The following is a 19305-nucleotide window of genomic DNA, read 5'->3' as shown; positions in this document are numbered from 1 at the left end:
TCTGGTCTACCTATCTTGTCATTGCCGTTGATCATCTTTCTTTCATTTTCAGTCTTTTTGTTGTTCATTTGACGGCTAGTAATGGCCTCTGCGTCGGGCTCGCTAGCCAACCACGCCGTCAATTCTGGTGACCTTGTCGACCTCGTTTCCTCTTCTTCCTCAGCAACGGTTTACCCCAACGACGATGCCATTGTCACCGTCCTCAACACCCGTTTTCGTGCTGATTTACCTTACACAAGAATAGCCACAACCAACTTGCTTGTCGTCAATCCGTTCAAAACACTTGCCAATGTCAACGATATCAGCGCAAAGGAATACGAGGAGCGGTGTTACAAGGACACTAGCTTGCCACTTGCCAGCTCTAGATTGCTCCAACCGCACATCTATGAGTTTGCGGCGCAAATGTACCTCCTTATGCGTCGGAGGAACCAGTCCCAGTCCGTCATCACTCGGTTCGTACGCTTCATCGTCTGTTGTTGTTTCATTACTGACCTTGTAAATAATAATAGAGGCATCACCGGCTCGGGCAAGTCATCCAGCACCCGCCTCCTAGTCGACCAGCTTCTTCGGCTCTCGGCACGCTCAAAGAAGGAAAAACGTATCGCAAGTCAAATCAAAGCCTTCTCCACGTTGCTCGACTCATTTGGCAATGCCAAAACCCTCATCAACCCAAACGCTTCCCGTCACACACGTTACCTTGAGCTTCACTTCAATGCCCGCGGCCGTATCGAGTCGGCTAAAGTCCTTGCGTTTGCACTCGACAAGTCCCGCCTCACGCGCCTTACTCATGAGGAGCGCACGTTCCATATTTTTTACCAGTTTTTAGCGGGTGCTACGCCCCAGGAGCGGGATTACTTTGCGCTCGAGGATCCCTCTGATTATTCGTTGCTGGCGTCGTCGGGGTGCTACCGCCTTCCAAGTGGCCCCTTCAGCTGATGACGCCATTGCGATGGAGGAGGTGCTCGCAGCGATGCGTACTTTGGGCTTCAAGGCCAAGCATATCTCGTCGATATTCACACTGCTCGTTGCAGTTCTCCTGCTGAGCAACATCCAGTTCACGGAATCAGACGCCCGCGATGTTTCTGCATACGTTGCTAATGCGCCTGTGTTGGAGCAGGCAGCGAAGCTCCTTGGCGTGTCTGCTGAGGATCTGACTTTGGTTCTGACGACCAGGACGAGCTATGTCCGTAAGGAGCTTTATACCGTACTCCTCAACGTGGAGCAGAGCGCAGCGCAGCGTGACCAGTTCATGCGTGACCTGTATGCTATCCTCTTTGCATACGTCGTCGAGACCGCAAACCACAAGGTCGTCCCTACCAATCGGGAGGAGCTTCCCCACTCGCAGATCCTGATCTTTGATCAACCTGGTTTCCAGTCTCGTGGACCGACCGGCACGGGCTCGATGTCATTCACGGGTCCTGCTCCCTTGATTTCAGCATATGGACAGAACGGGTTCGATGAATTCTGCATCAACTTTGCGGATGAGGTCATGCAGTCTTACATGCTTCGCACTGTATTCGAGGACAAGATTGGGTACAACAGCCACATCGCCGGTGACGGCGTTCCACTCCCGTCAATATCTACTATGGACAACTCTGCTTGCATCGAGCTCCTGCGTGGTGCTCAGGTGTCGGAGCGCTCGACCAGGAAGCCAGGAGGTATACTCAGCGTGATGAGCAAGTCATGCTCCTCATTCAAGTCTGGCAAAGCGGGTGAGAAGAAAGACTGATGATATGCTCCAGGACCTCATCTCCAAGTGTGGGACGCACGGGTCCTTTGTCGCAAGCCCATCCCAGATTGGTGCCAGCGAGAGGAACTTGTTTGGGATCAACCACTACGCGGGAAACTGCTCGTACGACGTCACGAGTTTTGTTGAGAAGGATTCAGACATGCTTGATTCTGCGTTTGTGACCCTTCTGCGTAATTCCTCTGACGGATTCATGTCGAAGCTTGTCTCTGGACCTTCTCTTGCAGCCGAAAGGCACTCTAAGGACGAGGCCATCATTGTACAAGCCCAAGTATCCTCACGCCCGCTGCGTTCACCTACTCCCATTGTGAATCCCGACGGCTCACTACCTCCAGCAAGTGAAGAACACGCACGTCTTGATGCATCCAAGATATACCCCGTCACTACCCAACTCAACCATACCCTTTCCGAAATCATCGCCTCCCTCGACCGCACTCCCCTCTGGACAATCTCATGTATCCGCCCGAATGATTCCGGTTCACCAAATTCGTTTGACAAGCGACGTGTCAAGGCGCAGGTGCGGTCGATGCTTATACCTGACATCGTTGCGCGTCGGAGCATCGAGTACGTCACAGACTTTGAGCAGACTGAGTTCTGTGACCGGTATGTGCCGACTATGCGTGGGTCGGAGATGGAGCGGATTCGCCAGTGCGCAGCGAGCAATGGATGGAAAGAGGGGGCGGACTATATCGTGGGGCATCGGAGCATCTGGCTGTCGTACGGTGCATGGAAGACCGTGGACGATGTTGTAAGGACTGCGGAGAAGGACCAAGCGAGGCGTTCTGGAGAGGATCTCGAGGATGAGGAGAGTGTTATTGGGGATGATGTGACGGACTTTACCCATGGAGACGGTGGGGGGCACGGAGGATACGCCAGCGAGAGTCGGGATAATTTGTTGATCGCTCGGGCGAGCAGCCGAGGATCACGATACCAGGACCCCAATCGTTTGGCACCGTATGCGCACGCTGGGTTACCTTCCCCTTCCCTGCAAAGCCCTGCCTATGACGACAACGACGCTGAATCAGGATCCGAGTGGGACAAGAAAGGCGGAAGCCCTGCAGTGACCTCTGCTCCCTTCATGTCCAAGGAGGGTGAGATGGTCGTCAACAAGGCTCCAGCTGCAGTCGAAGAGGTTCCTTCCAGTTCTTCACGCCGATGGTGGCTCTTCCTTGTCTGGGGTTTCACAGGTTGGATACCTTCATTCGTCCTTCGCTACGTAGGCCGCATGAAGCGCCCAGATATCCGACTCGCATGGCGCGAGAAACTCACCATTTTCATACTCATTTTCCTCATGAACGCGCTCGTTATCTTCTACATCATCGAGTTCGGGCGGCTTTTGTGCCCCAATTTTGACAAGGCGTGGGACTCGACGGAAGTTGCAGAGCACACTGGAGACAGTGATTGGTGGGTTTCGGTGCAGGGGCAGGTTTATGACATGTCCAACTTCATCCACGGAGACCATAGCGATCTCTCTGGTATCGCTAGTAACTCGGCAAGCGATCTTGACGAGCTCGCAGGACAGGACATGACGAACTATTTCCCCCCGCCGCTTGTGCTGGCCTGCCCTGACCTCGTCACCCAGGACTCATTGGAGCTTGTTTACAAGAACTTTACACCAGTCGTCCCGCTCGCGATGCATAAGTCTGGTGTCTCGGAGAGTTCACAGGGCACGGCGCTTGACAATGAGGGTTGGTACACTGCGACGTTCCAGCCGAAGATGAAGAATTATCACAAGGGCCCGTTGGTGTGGAAAACGAAGGACGTTGCTGCGCAAGCTGCGGATCAGACTATTCAACGGTATGTCTTGAATATTGAGATGACCCGGTTCGTCACTCATACATGACTTTAGTATCTGGGCTATTTGGGAAGGCGGCGTGTATGACCTCACGGACTACATCAACACTGTGACGATCAACCAAGGCGCAACGAGTCTCTATCAATTCCTGAGCACGGACGTGTCAGATGTCTTCAAACAGCAAGCTGGGCAGGACATTACGAATGCGCTGAATACTGCTCTTGCGGGCCTTGATACCAATACGGCGGCTGCCAACGTCAACTGTCTGAAGAATATGTTCTATCTTGGCGAGACTGACTTCCGGGATACTCCAAGGTGTCTCGTTCAGAACTACCTGCTGTTGGTGTTTACGAGCGTCCTGTGCGCGTCTATCGTGCTCAAGTGTACGTCCCTCTCTTTTGGCTTGTCGTTGTTTGATTAATGACGTTCCACCAGTCCTTTCCGCACTTCAACTATCTCCCAAGCGGTCACCTGAGATGCAAGACAAGTTTATCCTCTGCCAGATCCCTTGCTACACGGAGGGTGAGGATTCTCTACGGCGGACGATTGATTCCTTGGCTTCGTTGAACTACGATGACAAACGGAAGTTGCTCTGTATCATCTGCGACGGTAACATCATCGGCAGCGGAAACGACCGTACGACTCCCCGTATTGTGCTGGATATTCTTGGTGTGGATCCTAAGCTCGATCCTGAGCCTTTGTTGTTCAAGTCGGTCGGTGAGGGCTCGAAGCAACTCAACTATGGCAAGGTGTACTCCGGTCTGTACGAGTTTGAGGGTCATGTTGTTCCGTGAGTGTATATCCCTCATCTACTTGGGCGCGAGTCTGACAATTGTTTGCAGGTACATGGTAGTCGTGAAGGTTGGCAAGCCTACTGAACGCTCGAAGCCTGGAAACAGGGGCAAGCGTGACAGTCAGATTCTCCTCATGCACTACTTGAATCGGGTTCACTTCGATGCGCCAATGTCGCCTCTTGAGCTCGAGATCTACCACCAGATGAGGAATGTTATCGGCATTGATCCTGCTTTCTACGAGTACATTTTCACTGTCGACGCTGATACTGTGAGTTTATTGTCTGTTTACTTGATTTAGGCTGATGTCCTTTGCAGCAAGTAACACCTGAATCCCTGAATCGACTGGTTGCTTCTGCTGCGGATGACTCGAGTATCATTGGTATCTGTGGTGAGACCAAGCTCACGAACGAGGAGGGTTCATGGTGGACGATGATCCAGGTTTGTTTATCCGGTTACCTCTACCGTCGCCCAAGTTGACATTTAATACAGGTATACGAATACTACATCTCTCACCATTTGTCAAAGGCCTTCGAGAGTCTGTTCGGCTCAGTGTCTTGTCTTCCGGGATGTTTCTCGCTCTATCGTATCCGTACCGCAGACAAGGGCCGACCCATCATCATCTCGAACCGCATTATCGACGAGTACGCAGAAGGCAACGTCGATACACTTCACAAGAAGAACTTGTTCTCTCTTGGTGAAGATCGTTTCCTGACGACGCTTCTCCTGAAGCACTTCCCCACGTTCAAGACCAAGTTCATTCCAGACGCTGTCGCGCATACCATGGCTCCTGAATCTTGGCGTGTCCTGTTCTCCCAACGTCGGCGGTGGATCAATTCTACGATCCATAACTTGTGCGAGCTCGTAGTTTTGCCTGAACTTTGCGGCTTTTGTTGTTTCTCGATGAGGTTCTTCGTTTTCATCGACCTGTTGGGTACCATCGTGAGTGTTGCGTCTTTGAATCCGTGCAGTCCTTGGCTCATGTTTTCTCGTAGATCCTGCCAGCCACGGTTGTCTACGTAAGTCTCGAGCCTGTTCCATTAGACATGCATCCTTATGATATCATTCCGACAGTTGGCTTATCTCATCGTTGTTGTCGCCACCGGCAATGCCGCTCTGCCACTCATTTCCATCATCATGTTGGGTATCACGTACGGTTTACAGGTAAGTCGTGCGAATGCAGGACCGTAACTTCGCACTCATTGCATTTCAGGCTTTGATCTTCATCATCAAACGTGAATTTATGTTGGTAGGATGGATGGTGGTCTACCTCCTCTCGTAAGTAGCCCATGTGCAGCATTACGATACGTGTTGACCTCTGTTGCAGATACCCGGTGTACAGTTTCTTCTTACCCATTTACTCGTTCTGGTGCATGGACGATTTCTCCTGGGGAAATACCCGTATCGTCATTGGTGATGGAGGTAACAAGAAGGTTGTGATGAACGAAGATGAGCGGTTTGACGAGTCGATGATTCCGTTGAAGAAGTTCAGCGGTAAGTCGTTTCTACGCTGATTTACCACCCGCCAGCTCAACCAGTGAAATTCCCTCAGACTACGAGGCAGAAGCATGGGAGAATGGATCTCATAGGTCTGACGAAACAGGTTTAACCAAGCCTCGCTCCAATCCCCGTTTCCCTCCTTCTCGCCAGGGGTCTCCTCAAAGCTTCCAACCATCTTTCACCGGCGATTACTATCGGGATACCAACATGACCAAGAAGAACTCGAATTCCAATATCCGCGGTGCCGCCTCCCACATCAGCCATGGTTCTCGACAAGGGTCGATGTATGACGGGCGGCAACCATCCGTACCCCAATACAGCGTTCCTCAGATGCCGTTCATGTCGTTCAGCGGCGGTGCAGGCTCAGTGCATGGTTCGGATTATGGACATATGCCCATGATTCCGCCTCTGGGTTACCAGCACTCTGGCAGTGTATATGGTGGGATGCCTCAAGGACCCATGATGATGAATATGCCTATGATGACGGGAGGCTCTCAGACGGGCGGCTTTGGCATGTTACCTGCGATCGGAGGAGATGGGCGGCCTCTGTCGATGTTCTCGATGGCGACGTCTGTGAACGCATTTGCTGGTCCGAGTTTCAACCCCAATCCTACCGACGATGATCTTTTCAATTCCCTACGGAACTATCTGAGCACGCAAGATTTGATGACCGTCACGAAAAAGTATGTCACATACCATTTTTCACCGTCCCTTGCTAAGTGTTTGCAGGACCGCTCGCGAGGCAATCATGGCCAAGTTCCCCAAAGCCGACCTCACATCCCGAAAAGACTTCTTGAACGAGTCGATTGACAAGATCCTGTCGCAGTCGTAGAGGGAGCGACATCCCTGATGCGTGATCTCCACAATATTTTATACTTCACGAATGGCGCCGATGCGCCTTGAACACTCTCTCGTCACCGTACCTTTCATTCTACCTCAGACAATCGTTTGGTCGCATATGGACACTCCTACTCGTACCTTGAAAATTATCACTGCATCGTTGTATCATCCTTCTTGGACTATGCACTCGTACGTACTATAGACTTTAACCTACATAATTAGGTCTTTGGACATGGGTTTCCAATACACTCTCTTAGATTGACGAATTGTTCAGTGTATCTCCGCTATCTGGAGCATCATCATGTTGCAGTGTTGCACAGCCATGAACGTGACTTCCATGATCACCTTAGCCTCAGCTCGTCTCAGATCTCATGGGTGTCAATCACATTACTAGCTATAGATTGCGACAGCTCACAAGGTACTTGAATACACTGTGATGGAGGACGTCTTTCCTCATCCCGTTAATTACCCAAGATGCCCGCAGACGACGCCCCTCGCAAGCCATATGTCCTCAAGTTTCCCAAGCCAACCATCGAGCTTTTCGAGGCTGCGCTTCCCACTTTGAAAGAGGAGTCCAGGCAGTGCGTCCAGAATGTTTTCACTGTGAAAGAATACTGGAGTTGTGCCTGCTGATGACAGATGCATTGAGAATCTGTTGAATTACCGTGCCCAACATACGCGGGTCAAGTTCCCGCTGAGTCTGAGTGCTGCGGTTTTGGTTCCATTGTTTATCGGTCGTGCGGGGGATCTGTATGTGTTGCTGAGTCGGTGAGCTACTGTGTACGTCGTGTCGCGTCTGTGACTAAATGGCCCCAAAAGGCGGTCGGCTAGCTTGAGGCAGTATGCAGGTGATACTGCACTTCCGGGAGGAAAGGTTGAGCACCAAGATCTTACTGATGAGGACACTGCGGTACCCGCATAGAACTACTTTGTGAATCTCAGTCTGACTTGCCCGTTTGTAGAGGCGCGAGGCTTTTGAGGAGGTACAGAGTTGCGTTATCACATGGCTCTTACTGATGCTTGGGGTAAATGTCCTTACAGATTGGGCTTGTCCCAGACCGGGAACGAGTCCCTTTGCTCTGCGTGATGGAACCATTCCTTGCTGGTAACCAGATGGTAGTGACTCCGTGAGTATGTTGTATTGGTGGCGTTTTGCCCGGACTGAAATGATCGCTTAGGGTCGTTGTCCTCATTCTCGACAAAACTATGCAGGTGTGTTTAGCTCATGTGAGGATTTTTGTCATCAAGTTGTAACCCTCTCGGGCTGTAGCCCAATCTCAACGAGTCGGAGGTGACCTCAATATTCTCACATCCCCTCGCCTCCTTCCTCGCATCGTCATCTCCTTTCCCTCCATACCGTGTTCAAGATCCTTCCATGCCCTACCACACGACGACGGACTGGGAATGGAGCAAAGGTAGTACAATTCGTATGCATCGCTTCCTCACCGGGCGAGAAGCAGACGGCGTGAAACCTGTATTCGGGTTCACTGCGTGCGTGGATTTAGAATAACACTCACAACAATTCCTCATGCTGATCGTAGGAGGATACTAATTTACGTCGCCATCTGGGGATACGGACGCGCTCCAGACTTTGAGTTCCAGCCGCCAAACGCGCCTACGCCGGCTCAGCAGATCGCTCATGCGCTCCTTACACCTGCAAATCCTCTGCGGTTGGCGTGTGAGTGTGAGGGCAACGATGCAGATATGATGGCTGCCTCTGTCCTGCATACACTGGGGGGGCTGAACACTGAGCCTCCTACAATCGAGTGGGACAAAGTTAGCCATGATTGGAGGCATCCAAGGGAAGGAGGCATCTCACAGCACGTCGATGCTACCAAACGGAAGACACAGAAAGTTGCAAATGAGCACCAGGACACGACGCATAAGGAGAAGCAGGAGCGTCATTGGGAAGCGGGGGAGGGCGTGGAATCGGGCGAAAGGAAGGTCGCAGGGGGCCGAAGTGGCCTGAACGAGCGCAAGGAGGGTGATGCTAAACTCTGATATCACGCCCTCACCTGATTATATCTCACTGTTTTAAAACTGTGTCGTGTTCAACTACATTTGAATTTCTGAGTAAATGTCTGAGCTTCGGTACTCTTCATTAGAAATGGAGGGGAACTTGGATAACAATTCTAATAATAATTTGTTTACCGCGGTAGTTGCAGTCATTGTTTGTCTTTTATCTCTCCCCTGAGCCTCAAACCTTTGTGTGGATATGACGGTCTGACCTGTAGCTGGGGAGTGTACCAGTGGCACAGGAAAGCAACCTTTGAGGCAGTGGTCTTTGATCGATTTCTTCAGTCGTTTATCGTTGACCAGCCGTTGATAGGTGTAAGTCACTCGTGGGAAAACAGAGTATTACTGGGATTATGTCGCTGGCTGCCCGGAAGCTCTGCAATTATGACAGGTTTGATCCTACAGACACAAACCAGACTCTCACTATACTGTCTCAGAGATTCGGTCTCGGCATTTGACCCAGATGCCTGTCTCGTATAGACTCGTAACCATTCTGCCTACGTGCGTCTTTGAGATGTGTGTGAATTTTGCCGTAGGCAGACTGGTCGATCTCGGAAAGATTTGGCAGGGGAAGCACGGAGTTCGAAAATTTGCAGTTGCCGATTGTGCCGCTTGATGTTATCGTCGTTATCATCCAGCGTCAACGACGCTGCATCATTTGTTCGCAGTATAATGATACCATTTCCTGTGCTTTTACCTCAGATGTTGCACTATCATCAACCATCCGAACTTCTGGCATGGACAGTTGACCACCGTGGCCTCAGTGAAGACATCAAAGTTCTAGCTATCCTGGAAATACTTCGTGGCTTGCGGATGACTGTAATAGACTTACTTCTGTGCTCTGTCTCGCAAAAACCTGCCATGATCAATTGGAGGAAGGGCTTCTTCCGAAGCTCTGCACTCGCACGATTTCTTAACGTGCTGGAGTCCGATGAGCAAGGAGCCATTCAACTTCAGAATGTACTGCGACCTCGCGCTATAGAACTCGTCACCCGTGAGATCGATGTGGAGATGGAGGACGCTAAGCCAATTTTTCATATGTCTACAAAGGACATCACTCCGGAGTACTTGCTCTCTTTCGACATCGAGCATGGATTGACTGTCCCGTTGAAAGAGACAACTCCCTGGCTCCGTCAGATCCTTATGTCTGCTATGCGGACAACACGTGCTGTGAAAGAGAATAAGCATCACAATGTCGAAACAGTTAGCTTTTTTTCGAACCACACGAAACTAATGTAGACATCGAGCTAGTACTGCACTGTAATCCAATCGCAAATTGCGAACATTCGCTCGCAAAACAACCTCGCCTTTCAGATCATTCACGGACTTTGCTTGTTCAGCGGTGGTACATCTCGCAAAACCATTGACTTACTCGCACATTGCGGTCTTTCGCCTGGGTATGATGCATTGCACATTTCTCATACTATTATGGCCGATGGTCAGATACGAAGGGCACAGCTCGTTGCGAGAGGACCGCATATGATAGGCTGGGACAACATTCAAGTTTCGACATCTACTCATGTTGAACAGCGTGCTTTAGCCCCCCCGAAAGTCCAGTCAGGCACCACGACAATCATATACCCACTGCGTAACACAACCTTAGAATGAATTTTCCGAGTCAAGCGTATGTGATCTTTTTGCAAAAGCTTCAATGGTGTGACAGTGATTGCAATCTTGTCGGGAGAGAGCAGCAAGGGAAGGATCATTGCCAGTGTCTTGCCAGCACCTGTTGCAGCCCGGACAACAACATGTCTTGATGCGAGCAATGACATGAGGCACTCGAGTTGAAACAGCTTTGGTTGCTTCGTTCCTTCTGTAAGAAAATCGAGTCGGGCGAAAGAGTCTACAATGTTCTGGCGCTGGGATATATGCAAAGGTTCAATAAACTCTGTCGGAAGGTTCTCAAGTGCATCTAGCGCAGCAAGGGACATTGGGGAAACAGGAACGGCCTCGCAATCCATGGTTGCAAGGCCACGATCATAGCATATGCGTGAACGCACAAAGACTACGGTATAGTGATTCGAGATTGAGTACCACCGGCACAATCGGCAACTGCAAATTTTCAAACTCCGTGCTTCCCCTGCCAAATCTTTCCGAGATCGACCAGCCTGGCTACGCCACTCGAGCATCCGTGGTAGTATACGCCAGGCTGGTCACGAGCCTATGTCTCGTATCTCGAACAGGGAGTGGCTAGTCACCTACGCATATGCTTCTCAACCGCCGAACATAGGGTGTGGGCCTTCACCGGTTATCCATCGGAGCCCCTTCTGTCTTGCGTTGCAGCCATTATACTCCATGGCACCCGTCTGATCGACGCTTTGCAGCTTTTGAAGACAAAGATTGAAGGTAGGATGGTCGAAATAGGACGGAGCGGAGAGTTAGCCAGCAGACTCTTACTGCTCCTTGCCAGGGACATGTACGTTCGCAAGCATCTCTCCGAAGGCACAATTAAGGATCTACACTATGACGGAAGTTGGAACGCGGGACTTATAGACTGCTAAAAGGTCTCCAACATCCAATTCCTGGAATACCTTTTTGGAAAGGATTTCTGGTCGACGATCGGGGAGGCCAAGACAGCTTTTCGACATGCTTACATCAATTTCTCGCATTGGATGCCAATGGCTGAGTTGATATCGCAGAAAGATTCCAAGCAAACTGACATCGAGTCGTTGAGGTAAGCTTTCAGGCGGCGACAAGCGATATTATTTCTGAGATATTGCTGCAGTGCCGGACAGTGGACTTTGCGCCACTGGCATCGCACGAACGCGGTGCAATGCTGCCACATCTGCAGCCCCTCGTCAACAAGATGATACCCGTTTGTTTCGACGATCCCGCCCTTGGCTCCGAGGACGTTAACCGCGTATCACAGATGTTTATTTCAGATAAAGCGGGAAAACCTCGCAACGAGCGAGACTTAGAATTCATCACACGCACACATGATTCGATCCAATGCTTATTGAATCTTCCCTACATCGCTCTCCTTCTCGACTTCAATGCGGAACCAAACCTTTGCATTCCGTTCTCGGATAAGGTGCCAAACCATTCTAACACCAACCAATGTCTGCGGATCTGCGCTTCTGGTATGAGCGGCACCACATTTCTATTCTTGCGTGAAATATACTGCTACATTGCGAACCTACTATACGGTCTTGTCTCGCGGCAGGAAGCACCATCGCAGAGACGTTTTGAACGTCTAGATGCCCTCGTCAAATTCGGGAGTACATCCAGTCACTCGCGCTGGAAGGTACAAGGCGTATAGTAATCAATCACAACTCGAACCTTGGTGTATTCGTAGTCGATTATCAATGATGTTGTCAATGGGAATGTTTGCTCTTTCGTCTTGAATGCGGTGCCCTCACTAGCTAGTCTAGTCTGAAGTACCTAGGCAAACCTCAGCGTTTGCAAAGATCTCAGTTCACCTGATGCTTAGACTCAGAAAGGCACCTACTCAGTGCTCACACCTTTGAAGTAAGTCGTAATAACTCGCAATATTGATAGCTTGCAACAATCACAAGACCCACGAGTTGATCGTGTGACCTGTTGGCACTATGTTTAGCCTAACTACTAATAGCTTAGTAGCCTGTTCAAAAATACTTCGGGTCCCAAATCTTGTAAAGAACAAGGTATGTACGTGCACCGCCTCACTTGAAGTAGAAGCCAATACCTCCAGTTACTCGGGAAGATATTTTTCGGCTCATGTAACTGTATCTTGAAGGTTAACAACCTTGCCCTCACGCGTCTGCCAGTGCCTACCACACCAACCTACGCCAACCAAACTTTAACTTACTTCCCGCGACGAGTTATTGCAACCTTCAAGTTGAGATTACGCAGCTTCTGGGAACCGAATTGAAGCTCGGAAGAGCACGAGGTAGAATTTCCTGTGTTAGTGTGGTTTAAAAATCATGCGTGCCATCATAACCAGGGACCGAAGAGTGGCACTCTCCGCTTCTGAGAATCTTCCTGTTTGTCAAGTTATAAGTACAAGCGTGCCAGCTTAGCACTCCGGACTGTAGCGCTCAGTTCCCGTACACTGGTAGAATATTCGATGTGAGTTCCGCCGCTCTAATATGCATTTCCCTTATTTCAGGAGCTGACATCCCATTGTTATTACTTGTCCTATTTGCATAATAGTTCTGTTGTGCAGGATTTAGTCAAGAAGAGAACTGGCGAAGATGATACCTCAAATCCTCGAATATACCCTTTGCGGGCACACTCTGTTCAGTTTGGTAATGCCAATGCTGGGTCTGGGATGCAACTCCAAGCCCGTCACTGTTGACTCTCCTACTCTTTCTGGGTTGACTATGCAGCAAACATGGGCTCAGTACTCGCCTTACTATCCGGCTGCTGAGTATCAGGCTCCCCCTCCAGGTTGTGATGTTGTTCAAGTAAGTGTTCATGTTCTTTGACCGTTGAAGCTCTAACAGATTAATAGGTGAACTTGGTGCGCTCGCTGGCATAGTGCTAGACTCCTTGATAATGATGAATTTTAGTTGCAACGGCATGGTGCGCGCTACCCAAAGAAGAGCGACGGGAAGGCTATGAAAAAGAGCGTCAAACGACTCAAGGGCGCCAAGAGCTTTCGTGATGCCTCACTCGATTTCGTAGCGAACTATACTTATGCTCTTGGAACTGATGACTTGGTCCCTTTTGGTGCCGCTCAGTGAGCATAATTGTTCTTCTGTTACAAATGGTATTGACCCATCTCATAAGATCCTTCGAAGCCGGTCAGTTACATTATGGTCGTTATGCCAGCCTTGTCAACGAAGACATGTTGCCATTTGTCCGCGCATCTGGGTCCGACCGCGTAATCAATTCTGCACTGAACTGGACAGCTGGTAAGGATTAAAAACAACTTATTGCCGTTCCGACTGATATCGCTTCCAGGTTTCGCAAACGCTAGCAATCAACAATACACTCCGATACTCTCTGTCGTCTTTGATCAGTCTGTGAGTTGGACAAGGTCTCTAGCCTGGTGCTTCGCTGATGGGCAGTGCAGTCGAATGATACTCTCGACGATAATATGTGTCCTAATGTTGGGACTTCGGACGATCAGACCAAAACTTGGTTGGACGTTTTTGCGCCTGAGATCCGTGACCGCCTCAACCATTATGCTCCCGGGGCTGATCTCAAAAAAAAGGATGTTGAGAACCTCATGTCCCTGTGCCCGTTCGAGACCGTCGCATACGAACAAATCAGTCCCTGGTGTGCATTGTTCACAGAAGAAGAATGGGCATCCTACGAATATCATGGCGACCTGTATGATTATTATGGAAATGGGTGGGCAATCTCAACAATCCTTCATATTCACCAGCTCATCTCGTGCTCGTGCAGGTATGGTCAGCAACTGGGACCAGTGCAAGGTGTCGGTTATGTGAATGAGCTCCTGGCACGCTTGACTGGTCGACCAGTGCAGGACAACACACAGACGAACCACACTCTAGACTCATCACCTGTCACCTTTCCCTTAGACAGAACATTCTACGCCGACTTCTCCCACGATAACGAGATGATTTCTATCTATAGCGCTCTTGGCCTCTTCGTCCAACCACACCATCTCGATCCGACTCACCCAAACCCAATGCGTACATGGGTCGAGTCCAAACTTGTTCCCTTCTCAGGTCGTATGACCACGGAGAAGCTCGAGTGCACGATTAACGGGGAGAGAGGCGAGTATGTGAGGATTTTGGTGAATGACGCCTTGCAGCCTCTTCCCTTTTGTGCAGGTACTGGCGATGGCCTCTGTACTCTCGATAACTTCGTGGAAAGCCAGCAGTACGCGAGATCTAATGGTGCTGGCGATTGGGAACTTTGCTCCGACTAGATACTTGTTGAATGGTCAGAGAGGTGCTGCTTGATAGTTGGTCCCTTCATTTCTATCATTGGCCACCAATCTCATGTGAGCTGGTCGCACATGATGGTTATACTCCGCGGATAAATTGTATAACTCCACGTAGTTCTTTTGATGCAAGTTGAAATACTATATCATAGCTTGCACGGAGGGACAGACATACCTGTTCCGTAAGTGGACCGTTAAATACAGCGAGCAAGTAGTCTGCCCTAGAGATACCATAGACGAATGAAGGCAATAGTCATACCTTCTCCGCAAGGCGACCATTTACCTTCAAGTGAATGTCCACATGTAAACCGAGCACAGCGAGAGCAACATATCTTACCATATACATTACCCAACATATAATATGCACCCCAATAATTACACGCCATCGCAATATACGGGGTCTAGGCTATGGAACAATGGCACAGTGTATGCATACAGTGGGATATGTCTCACTGACACAAAACACGTATTATATCTGAGACGGAGCATCAATTGTTTATCACCCCACCCAAAACGATGCAAACCCACCTGTTTATCCCAAACCACAAATTCTATAGCTGAAAATTAAGTGAATCTCTATCCTCGCTCATGACTCTTGCATACTCGAGGAATAACCTGAAGACAAAAAGATTAGCTCCGCATGTGGATATAGGGGGGTCGAAGCCAACACGTCCAATGCCTCATCCAAACGCCTACATCCAACCGCCCTCCCCAACTCCCAACGCCATCCACACACGCGCCACTCCACAAAACTACTACCTAAACCCGACCCTCACTCACCTAAACAAATAAGCAGTCATGTCCTCCCTCCTCCAAAATGCCCTACTCCACTCCCTCCCCCTCTTCGCAATCTTCGCTCCGAGCTCTTCATGCGCCCCTCGGCCTGAGGGGTCACCGCGGAAGAAGAAGAGGGTGTCGTAGAGGTCAGAGTAGTCAATTTGGATGGGGATGTAGTGGACCCAGGGGGAGAGTCGGTTTGTAAACCTGTTGGTGGGGTGGTTGGGTGGAGGCACGAATGGTGTAGGAGATAAGGCAATGTTTGAGTTAGACTCGGACAAGGACACACCATTCAGGGTATATTGTAGACTTGAACACGAGCGAATTGGTCGTCATAAGCCATTTAAACCGACTCGACCACCCATTGCCATCCACCTAGCAAAACAATGTGAGCCCCACGAATAACATGAGAGGATCCAATGATGAAACGTAGTGCACCGAGTTACGAATTACAATCATCTATGTTTACAGATGAGAAACATGTACATCATGATCTTGTCCTCGATATATATAGGATTTTCACCGGACACGAAATTTCGTACTCTAGAGTCCCCTACAGAGATGGTACTTTTGTGCTTCCTACATTGTAGTATCTTTGGGTTTGGCAGCCATCAAGTTGGGAGGGTCGGGTAAAGGAAACAGAACTCCAAGGCATCAGTGAGCTCCTCGCTACCGTTCATGACTAATTTGAATGTCACTGGGAGAGGCAGCACTAGTAACAGTGGTTTCACGATTTACACAAAGCATCATGATCACCTTTGCCACCCTAGTTCGAACGTTCAACGTAAGGTTCAGCTCCAGTGCTGGACTGAGTACTTTGTTTTAGAAAACTAATTATGAGCTAATTCAGGCAATGCACATTGCACCCGTACGCATTCGCCAAGGCAGGCTATCTACATAGTACTTGTCATCTTCGTCCATTTACTTTTCAACATAGTCCTCGGTACTATCACTAGTGCACATCTCTGCCTTGAACTCGACACACTGGGCCGACCCCTTTTACAGCCATGAGTACGCGCATTGCCCTGTACAGAATACCCTCCTTCTCCCTGGCTCCCACTCTGATTCTGCGCTTCATCGCGTGCATCCTTAGTACATTGCATGTACGAAGCTGTGTTCCTTGGTCACATTTGCCACTCTGGTTCTCCTCCAGCGCTTGAAGGCACGCTTCTCCACCGCTACCAAACATCTCTGGGGTCCTTTCGGTGTGGATGCCGTATGGAGTTTGGACTTATTGGCTCTAGGATTGAAGGAAACCGAGTATGGTTGACACACCTCGGCTCTGAATTAATTGAGGCGGAGCTCTCTTCTAGCGTATAAGACATGGTCTCTGAAGATGACTTTTCACTACTTTACGGTTCTCTCAACAGCCCTAGCACCTCTCAATCAAACCCCTTCAACCCCCCCCCCCCTCTTCTCTCAAAATGTTCTCAAAAATGTCTGTTCGCCTCTTCGCTGTTGCCTCTTTTGTCGCTCTCGTTGCCTTCGCTCAGGAAGGCACTGATTCATGCTTCGACGGCGGCCTTTCGTGCTGCAAGAGTATTAACGCTGTATGTTAATGTCTATCTTTGGAGAAAGATGGTTGACGAATGATCATAGGACGACCAGGGCGTTGGCTCAGGCGTGGGTTGTTCCACCATTGATTACCCGGAGGAGTGTTCCAAGGTTCTCGCATGCTGCGATGACGTAAATGTAAGTGCCTCTACAATGGTCCGTGTTGCTCCCTAGTAATGATCACGCACTAGGGCGATTCGGGCACAAACTGTTTTAGCCTCTAGATAACTAGCATGCCCTTGGTGATAATGGGGTTGGAAACTCGTTCATTTGATGTCAGTACCCTTGTTGTGGATGATCATAATACATCATCATCATCATACGCTCTCTGCCTGCTTTTCTAGTCTGCTCATGTGAGATCCTTGGTTGACTTGACTAAGACAAACCGTATCAGGATGCCATTTGCAAAATCACTTCTAGAGACCAGCTATGTTGAGTGGTTCATGAGAGCGCATTTTGCATAAGCGTTGTTATGATAACCACCGAGAACACACCGACCTGTGCAATCACACAGCTCAAGCGCACTGACCACTCAACACCCCAGCGTCTCAAATGTATCGTTATCATCTCAGCATAGATCTGTGTTTGTCTCTGCGTACAAACCACAGCACGAGGAGGGAGAGATCAAATGTTGACTCATGCCCGTAGAGAATTCACCTGAACCCACAATAGGCTTCAGATCGCCTACAGTGTTGTGTGGTCTTCAGATCATCAACAAGGAGAGAGTGCACTGATGAATGATATAGATATGTGGGGGGAATAGAACTGTGAGATATAAAGGAGAAAAGAAAAAGAGATGTTCAGAGTCAACCAGAGCAGAACTCGAGGTTGACTCGAGGATTCTCGAAGACGGCCTATGTAGAAGTCCACGATACCTACAGCATTTCAACTCCAGCATCATATCCTTAGGCCTAAATCTTCTCCTCTCGGTGCCGCGTCCGTGGACTTTTTTTTCCGTATCATGAACTTCTTTCACAGGCTTGTCCGTTTGCGCTCTCCATCATCATGTATACGCGTCACACAACCCATATTTTCAATTAGACACTCACTGAACCTGATGTGCAGTGGAGACTCGATAAGGAGACTCTTGGGCTTCACCTAGTCTAAGATCGGGCCTAGTGGAGGGCAGAATGGTACTGCGTCTCTCATATAACCACAGCCTACCCTCACTAAACCTGACACGCAGCCAGCAAAATATCACTCCCATCAAGTTTCCTAAACTTCGGAGGACAACAGCAGTATCCGGTCTATATGGCATAGATACTACAACGGAATGTTACGCTGTAGCCTTGAGACGAAATATGTAATTCATAATGAACGATATCGCCGAAACGCAGACTCAGCCCTCTCCGCTCCTCCAAATTCTCAACATCCCCCCTCCTCCTTGCCAACAAACAAAATTCCCTCTAAAGCCTCTCAGCTACAGAGATCTGACACGACTATGAAGGATGGAACCACAGGAGGAGGGAGAGCGCTCGGAGACGGTTCGGGGAGGATGAGGATGAAGAGGTGGAAAGGAAACGGCAGAGTATTGCTAGTTTGGATGTTTCGAGTGTTTCAGGGCTTGATCATAGGTGGTGCTTTGTGTGTGTTGTGTGTATGGGATGGGGTTGACTTGCTGTCATTTTAGGGTTGTATTCAGGAGGATTGGCTACTCTTGCAAGTGCGCATTATCAGGTGGTGAGTACATTGCAGATTGCATGTTTCATCAGTGGTTTGGATTTCTGATTGTTTTTTTGATAGGCAGGGATCTAGCGGACCGGTAGCGAGGCTTTGGGGCGTTGTTTTCGACCTTGTCATCTGCCTGTACATGTATGCCCAATCACATCATCGAGCCCAGAATGACTGATTCGATGGCGCTGGTGGTTAATCCCATGTTGCTAAGCGTTCATTTGCATTTACAGTGGGGCTCGGTGTTGATTTGATTCACAGGTACGTCCTTCCCAAGTCATCCACGAATTGTAATAGTGTAGATATTTCGTGCTCATGAGAGCATCTGAATTGCTGTGAGCGCGAGCATTTCATTACGCTCCAGGAGGTCCCCAGCAGCAGGTACTCATGGACGGGAAGGCACACCAAGAAGAAGCTGACCATTCGACAATTCATACCACCATTCAAGGAGGCAGCGGCATATAAAAGACCTCCTTTCTGAGTGTCTGACTGCGGGATTTGAAGCTCTTCAATTCAAACTCAAACTCAAGCAATGTTGTCCGTCTTCACCAGAAACTTAAACTTTCTGACGTAAGTATCTTTGCGTCACTATCGCATTGCTCTCATTACCCGTCTTACAGTTGAATGATTTTGGCAAGGAGTCGACGCTCCTACTCGTCTTCGATGATAATACGCAATACCCCGTGGTTTGGAGGTAAGGACTCTTCACTTTCGCATGCTATGATTTCAAACTTTGCAACACTGTAGAGTCGCCACATTCGAAGCTACGGGTGGGTGT

General features: G+C 49.5%; 7 protein-coding genes across 7 annotated transcripts; 6 read left to right on the top strand and 1 right to left on the bottom strand.

Annotated features, from left to right (window-relative positions):
- Nucleotides 1-81: 81 nt before the first annotated feature.
- Nucleotides 82-6665, top strand: EDB91DRAFT_1236662 (glycosyltransferase family 2 protein; the record flags this gene model as incomplete). The annotated part of the gene is made up of 15 exons (XM_041321490.1): nt 82-452; nt 510-829; nt 933-1698; nt 1721-3544; nt 3597-3925; nt 3978-4332; nt 4385-4604; nt 4652-4774; nt 4826-5275; nt 5329-5352; nt 5408-5497; nt 5547-5611; nt 5661-5827; nt 5886-6516; nt 6563-6665. The coding sequence occupies 15 exons, from the start codon at nt 82-84 to the stop codon at nt 6663-6665; spliced, it is 5838 nt and encodes a 1945-aa protein (XP_041178530.1).
- Nucleotides 6666-6960: 295 nt separating this feature from the next.
- EDB91DRAFT_1125253 (NUDIX hydrolase domain-like protein) lies at nt 6961-8998 on the top strand. Its single transcript, XM_041318388.1, has 8 exons — nt 6961-7254; nt 7313-7441; nt 7493-7583; nt 7636-7656; nt 7715-7800; nt 7852-7885; nt 7944-8164; nt 8215-8998. Exons 1-8 carry the CDS (start codon nt 7148-7150, stop codon nt 8672-8674), a joined length of 1149 nt encoding a protein of 382 aa, XP_041178529.1. The 5' UTR covers nt 6961-7147; the 3' UTR covers nt 8675-8998.
- Nucleotides 8999-9391: 393 nt separating this feature from the next.
- Nucleotides 9392-9928, top strand: EDB91DRAFT_1247141 (uncharacterized protein; the record flags this gene model as incomplete). Its single annotated transcript, XM_041322773.1, has 1 exon — nt 9392-9928. The coding sequence occupies one exon, from the start codon at nt 9392-9394 to the stop codon at nt 9926-9928; it is 537 nt and encodes a 178-aa protein (XP_041178528.1).
- An 18-nt stretch (nt 9929-9946) lies between these two features.
- EDB91DRAFT_1051024 (uncharacterized protein) lies at nt 9947-10297 on the top strand (the record flags this gene model as incomplete). Its single annotated transcript, XM_041313579.1, has 1 exon — nt 9947-10297. A coding segment is annotated over one exon (351 nt), but the record flags the coding sequence as incomplete, so codon positions are not given.
- Nucleotides 10298-12861: 2564 nt separating this feature from the next.
- EDB91DRAFT_1247140 (histidine phosphatase superfamily) lies at nt 12862-14510 on the top strand (the record flags this gene model as incomplete). The annotated part of the gene is made up of 7 exons (XM_041322772.1): nt 12862-13074; nt 13122-13130; nt 13180-13349; nt 13400-13524; nt 13574-13635; nt 13686-13966; nt 14021-14510. 7 exons carry the CDS (start codon nt 12862-12864, stop codon nt 14508-14510), a joined length of 1350 nt encoding a protein of 449 aa, XP_041178526.1.
- Nucleotides 14511-15076: 566 nt separating this feature from the next.
- EDB91DRAFT_1051143 (lipopolysaccharide-modifying protein) lies at nt 15077-15677 on the bottom strand (the record flags this gene model as incomplete). Its single annotated transcript, XM_041313589.1, has 3 exons — nt 15077-15140; nt 15306-15509; nt 15592-15677. Coding segments are annotated over 3 exons (354 nt in total), but the record flags the coding sequence as incomplete, so codon positions are not given.
- Nucleotides 15678-16539: 862 nt separating this feature from the next.
- EDB91DRAFT_219802 (uncharacterized protein) lies at nt 16540-17284 on the top strand. The gene is made up of 5 exons (XM_041326501.1): nt 16540-16562; nt 16616-16852; nt 16902-16994; nt 17048-17131; nt 17251-17284. Exons 2-4 carry the CDS (start codon nt 16727-16729, stop codon nt 17078-17080), a joined length of 252 nt encoding a protein of 83 aa, XP_041178524.1. The 5' UTR covers nt 16540-16562; nt 16616-16726; the 3' UTR covers nt 17081-17131; nt 17251-17284.
- Nucleotides 17285-19305: the final 2021 nt, after the last annotated feature.

This window comes from Suillus paluster (assembly GCF_016628075.1).
Source record: "Suillus paluster strain FC165 chromosome Unknown EDB91scaffold_18, whole genome shotgun sequence".
NCBI lineage: Eukaryota > Fungi > Basidiomycota > Agaricomycetes > Boletales > Suillaceae > Suillus > Suillus paluster.
This window is presented reverse-complemented; position numbering and strand designations above follow the sequence as displayed.

Bases quoted from the DNA above. Each gene is read 5' to 3' on its own strand.
- EDB91DRAFT_1125253 (XM_041318388.1), top strand. From the start codon at position 7,148: ATGCCCGCAGACGACGCCCCTCGCAAGCCATATGTCCTCAAGTTTCCC. The intron at 7,657-7,714 runs GTACAGAGTTGC...ATGTCCTTACAG, and splicing joins GGCGCGAGGCTTTTGAGGAG to ATTGGGCTTGTCCCAGACCG. The intron at 7,886-7,943 runs GTGTGTTTAGCT...CTCGGGCTGTAG, and splicing joins TTCTCGACAAAACTATGCAG to CCCAATCTCAACGAGTCGGA.
- EDB91DRAFT_219802 (XM_041326501.1), top strand. From the start codon at position 16,727: ATGTTCTCAAAAATGTCTGTTCGCCTCTTCGCTGTTGCCTCTTTTGTC. The intron at 16,853-16,901 runs GTATGTTAATGT...GAATGATCATAG, and splicing joins GCTGCAAGAGTATTAACGCT to GACGACCAGGGCGTTGGCTC. The intron at 16,995-17,047 runs GTAAGTGCCTCT...ATCACGCACTAG, and splicing joins CATGCTGCGATGACGTAAAT to GGCGATTCGGGCACAAACTG.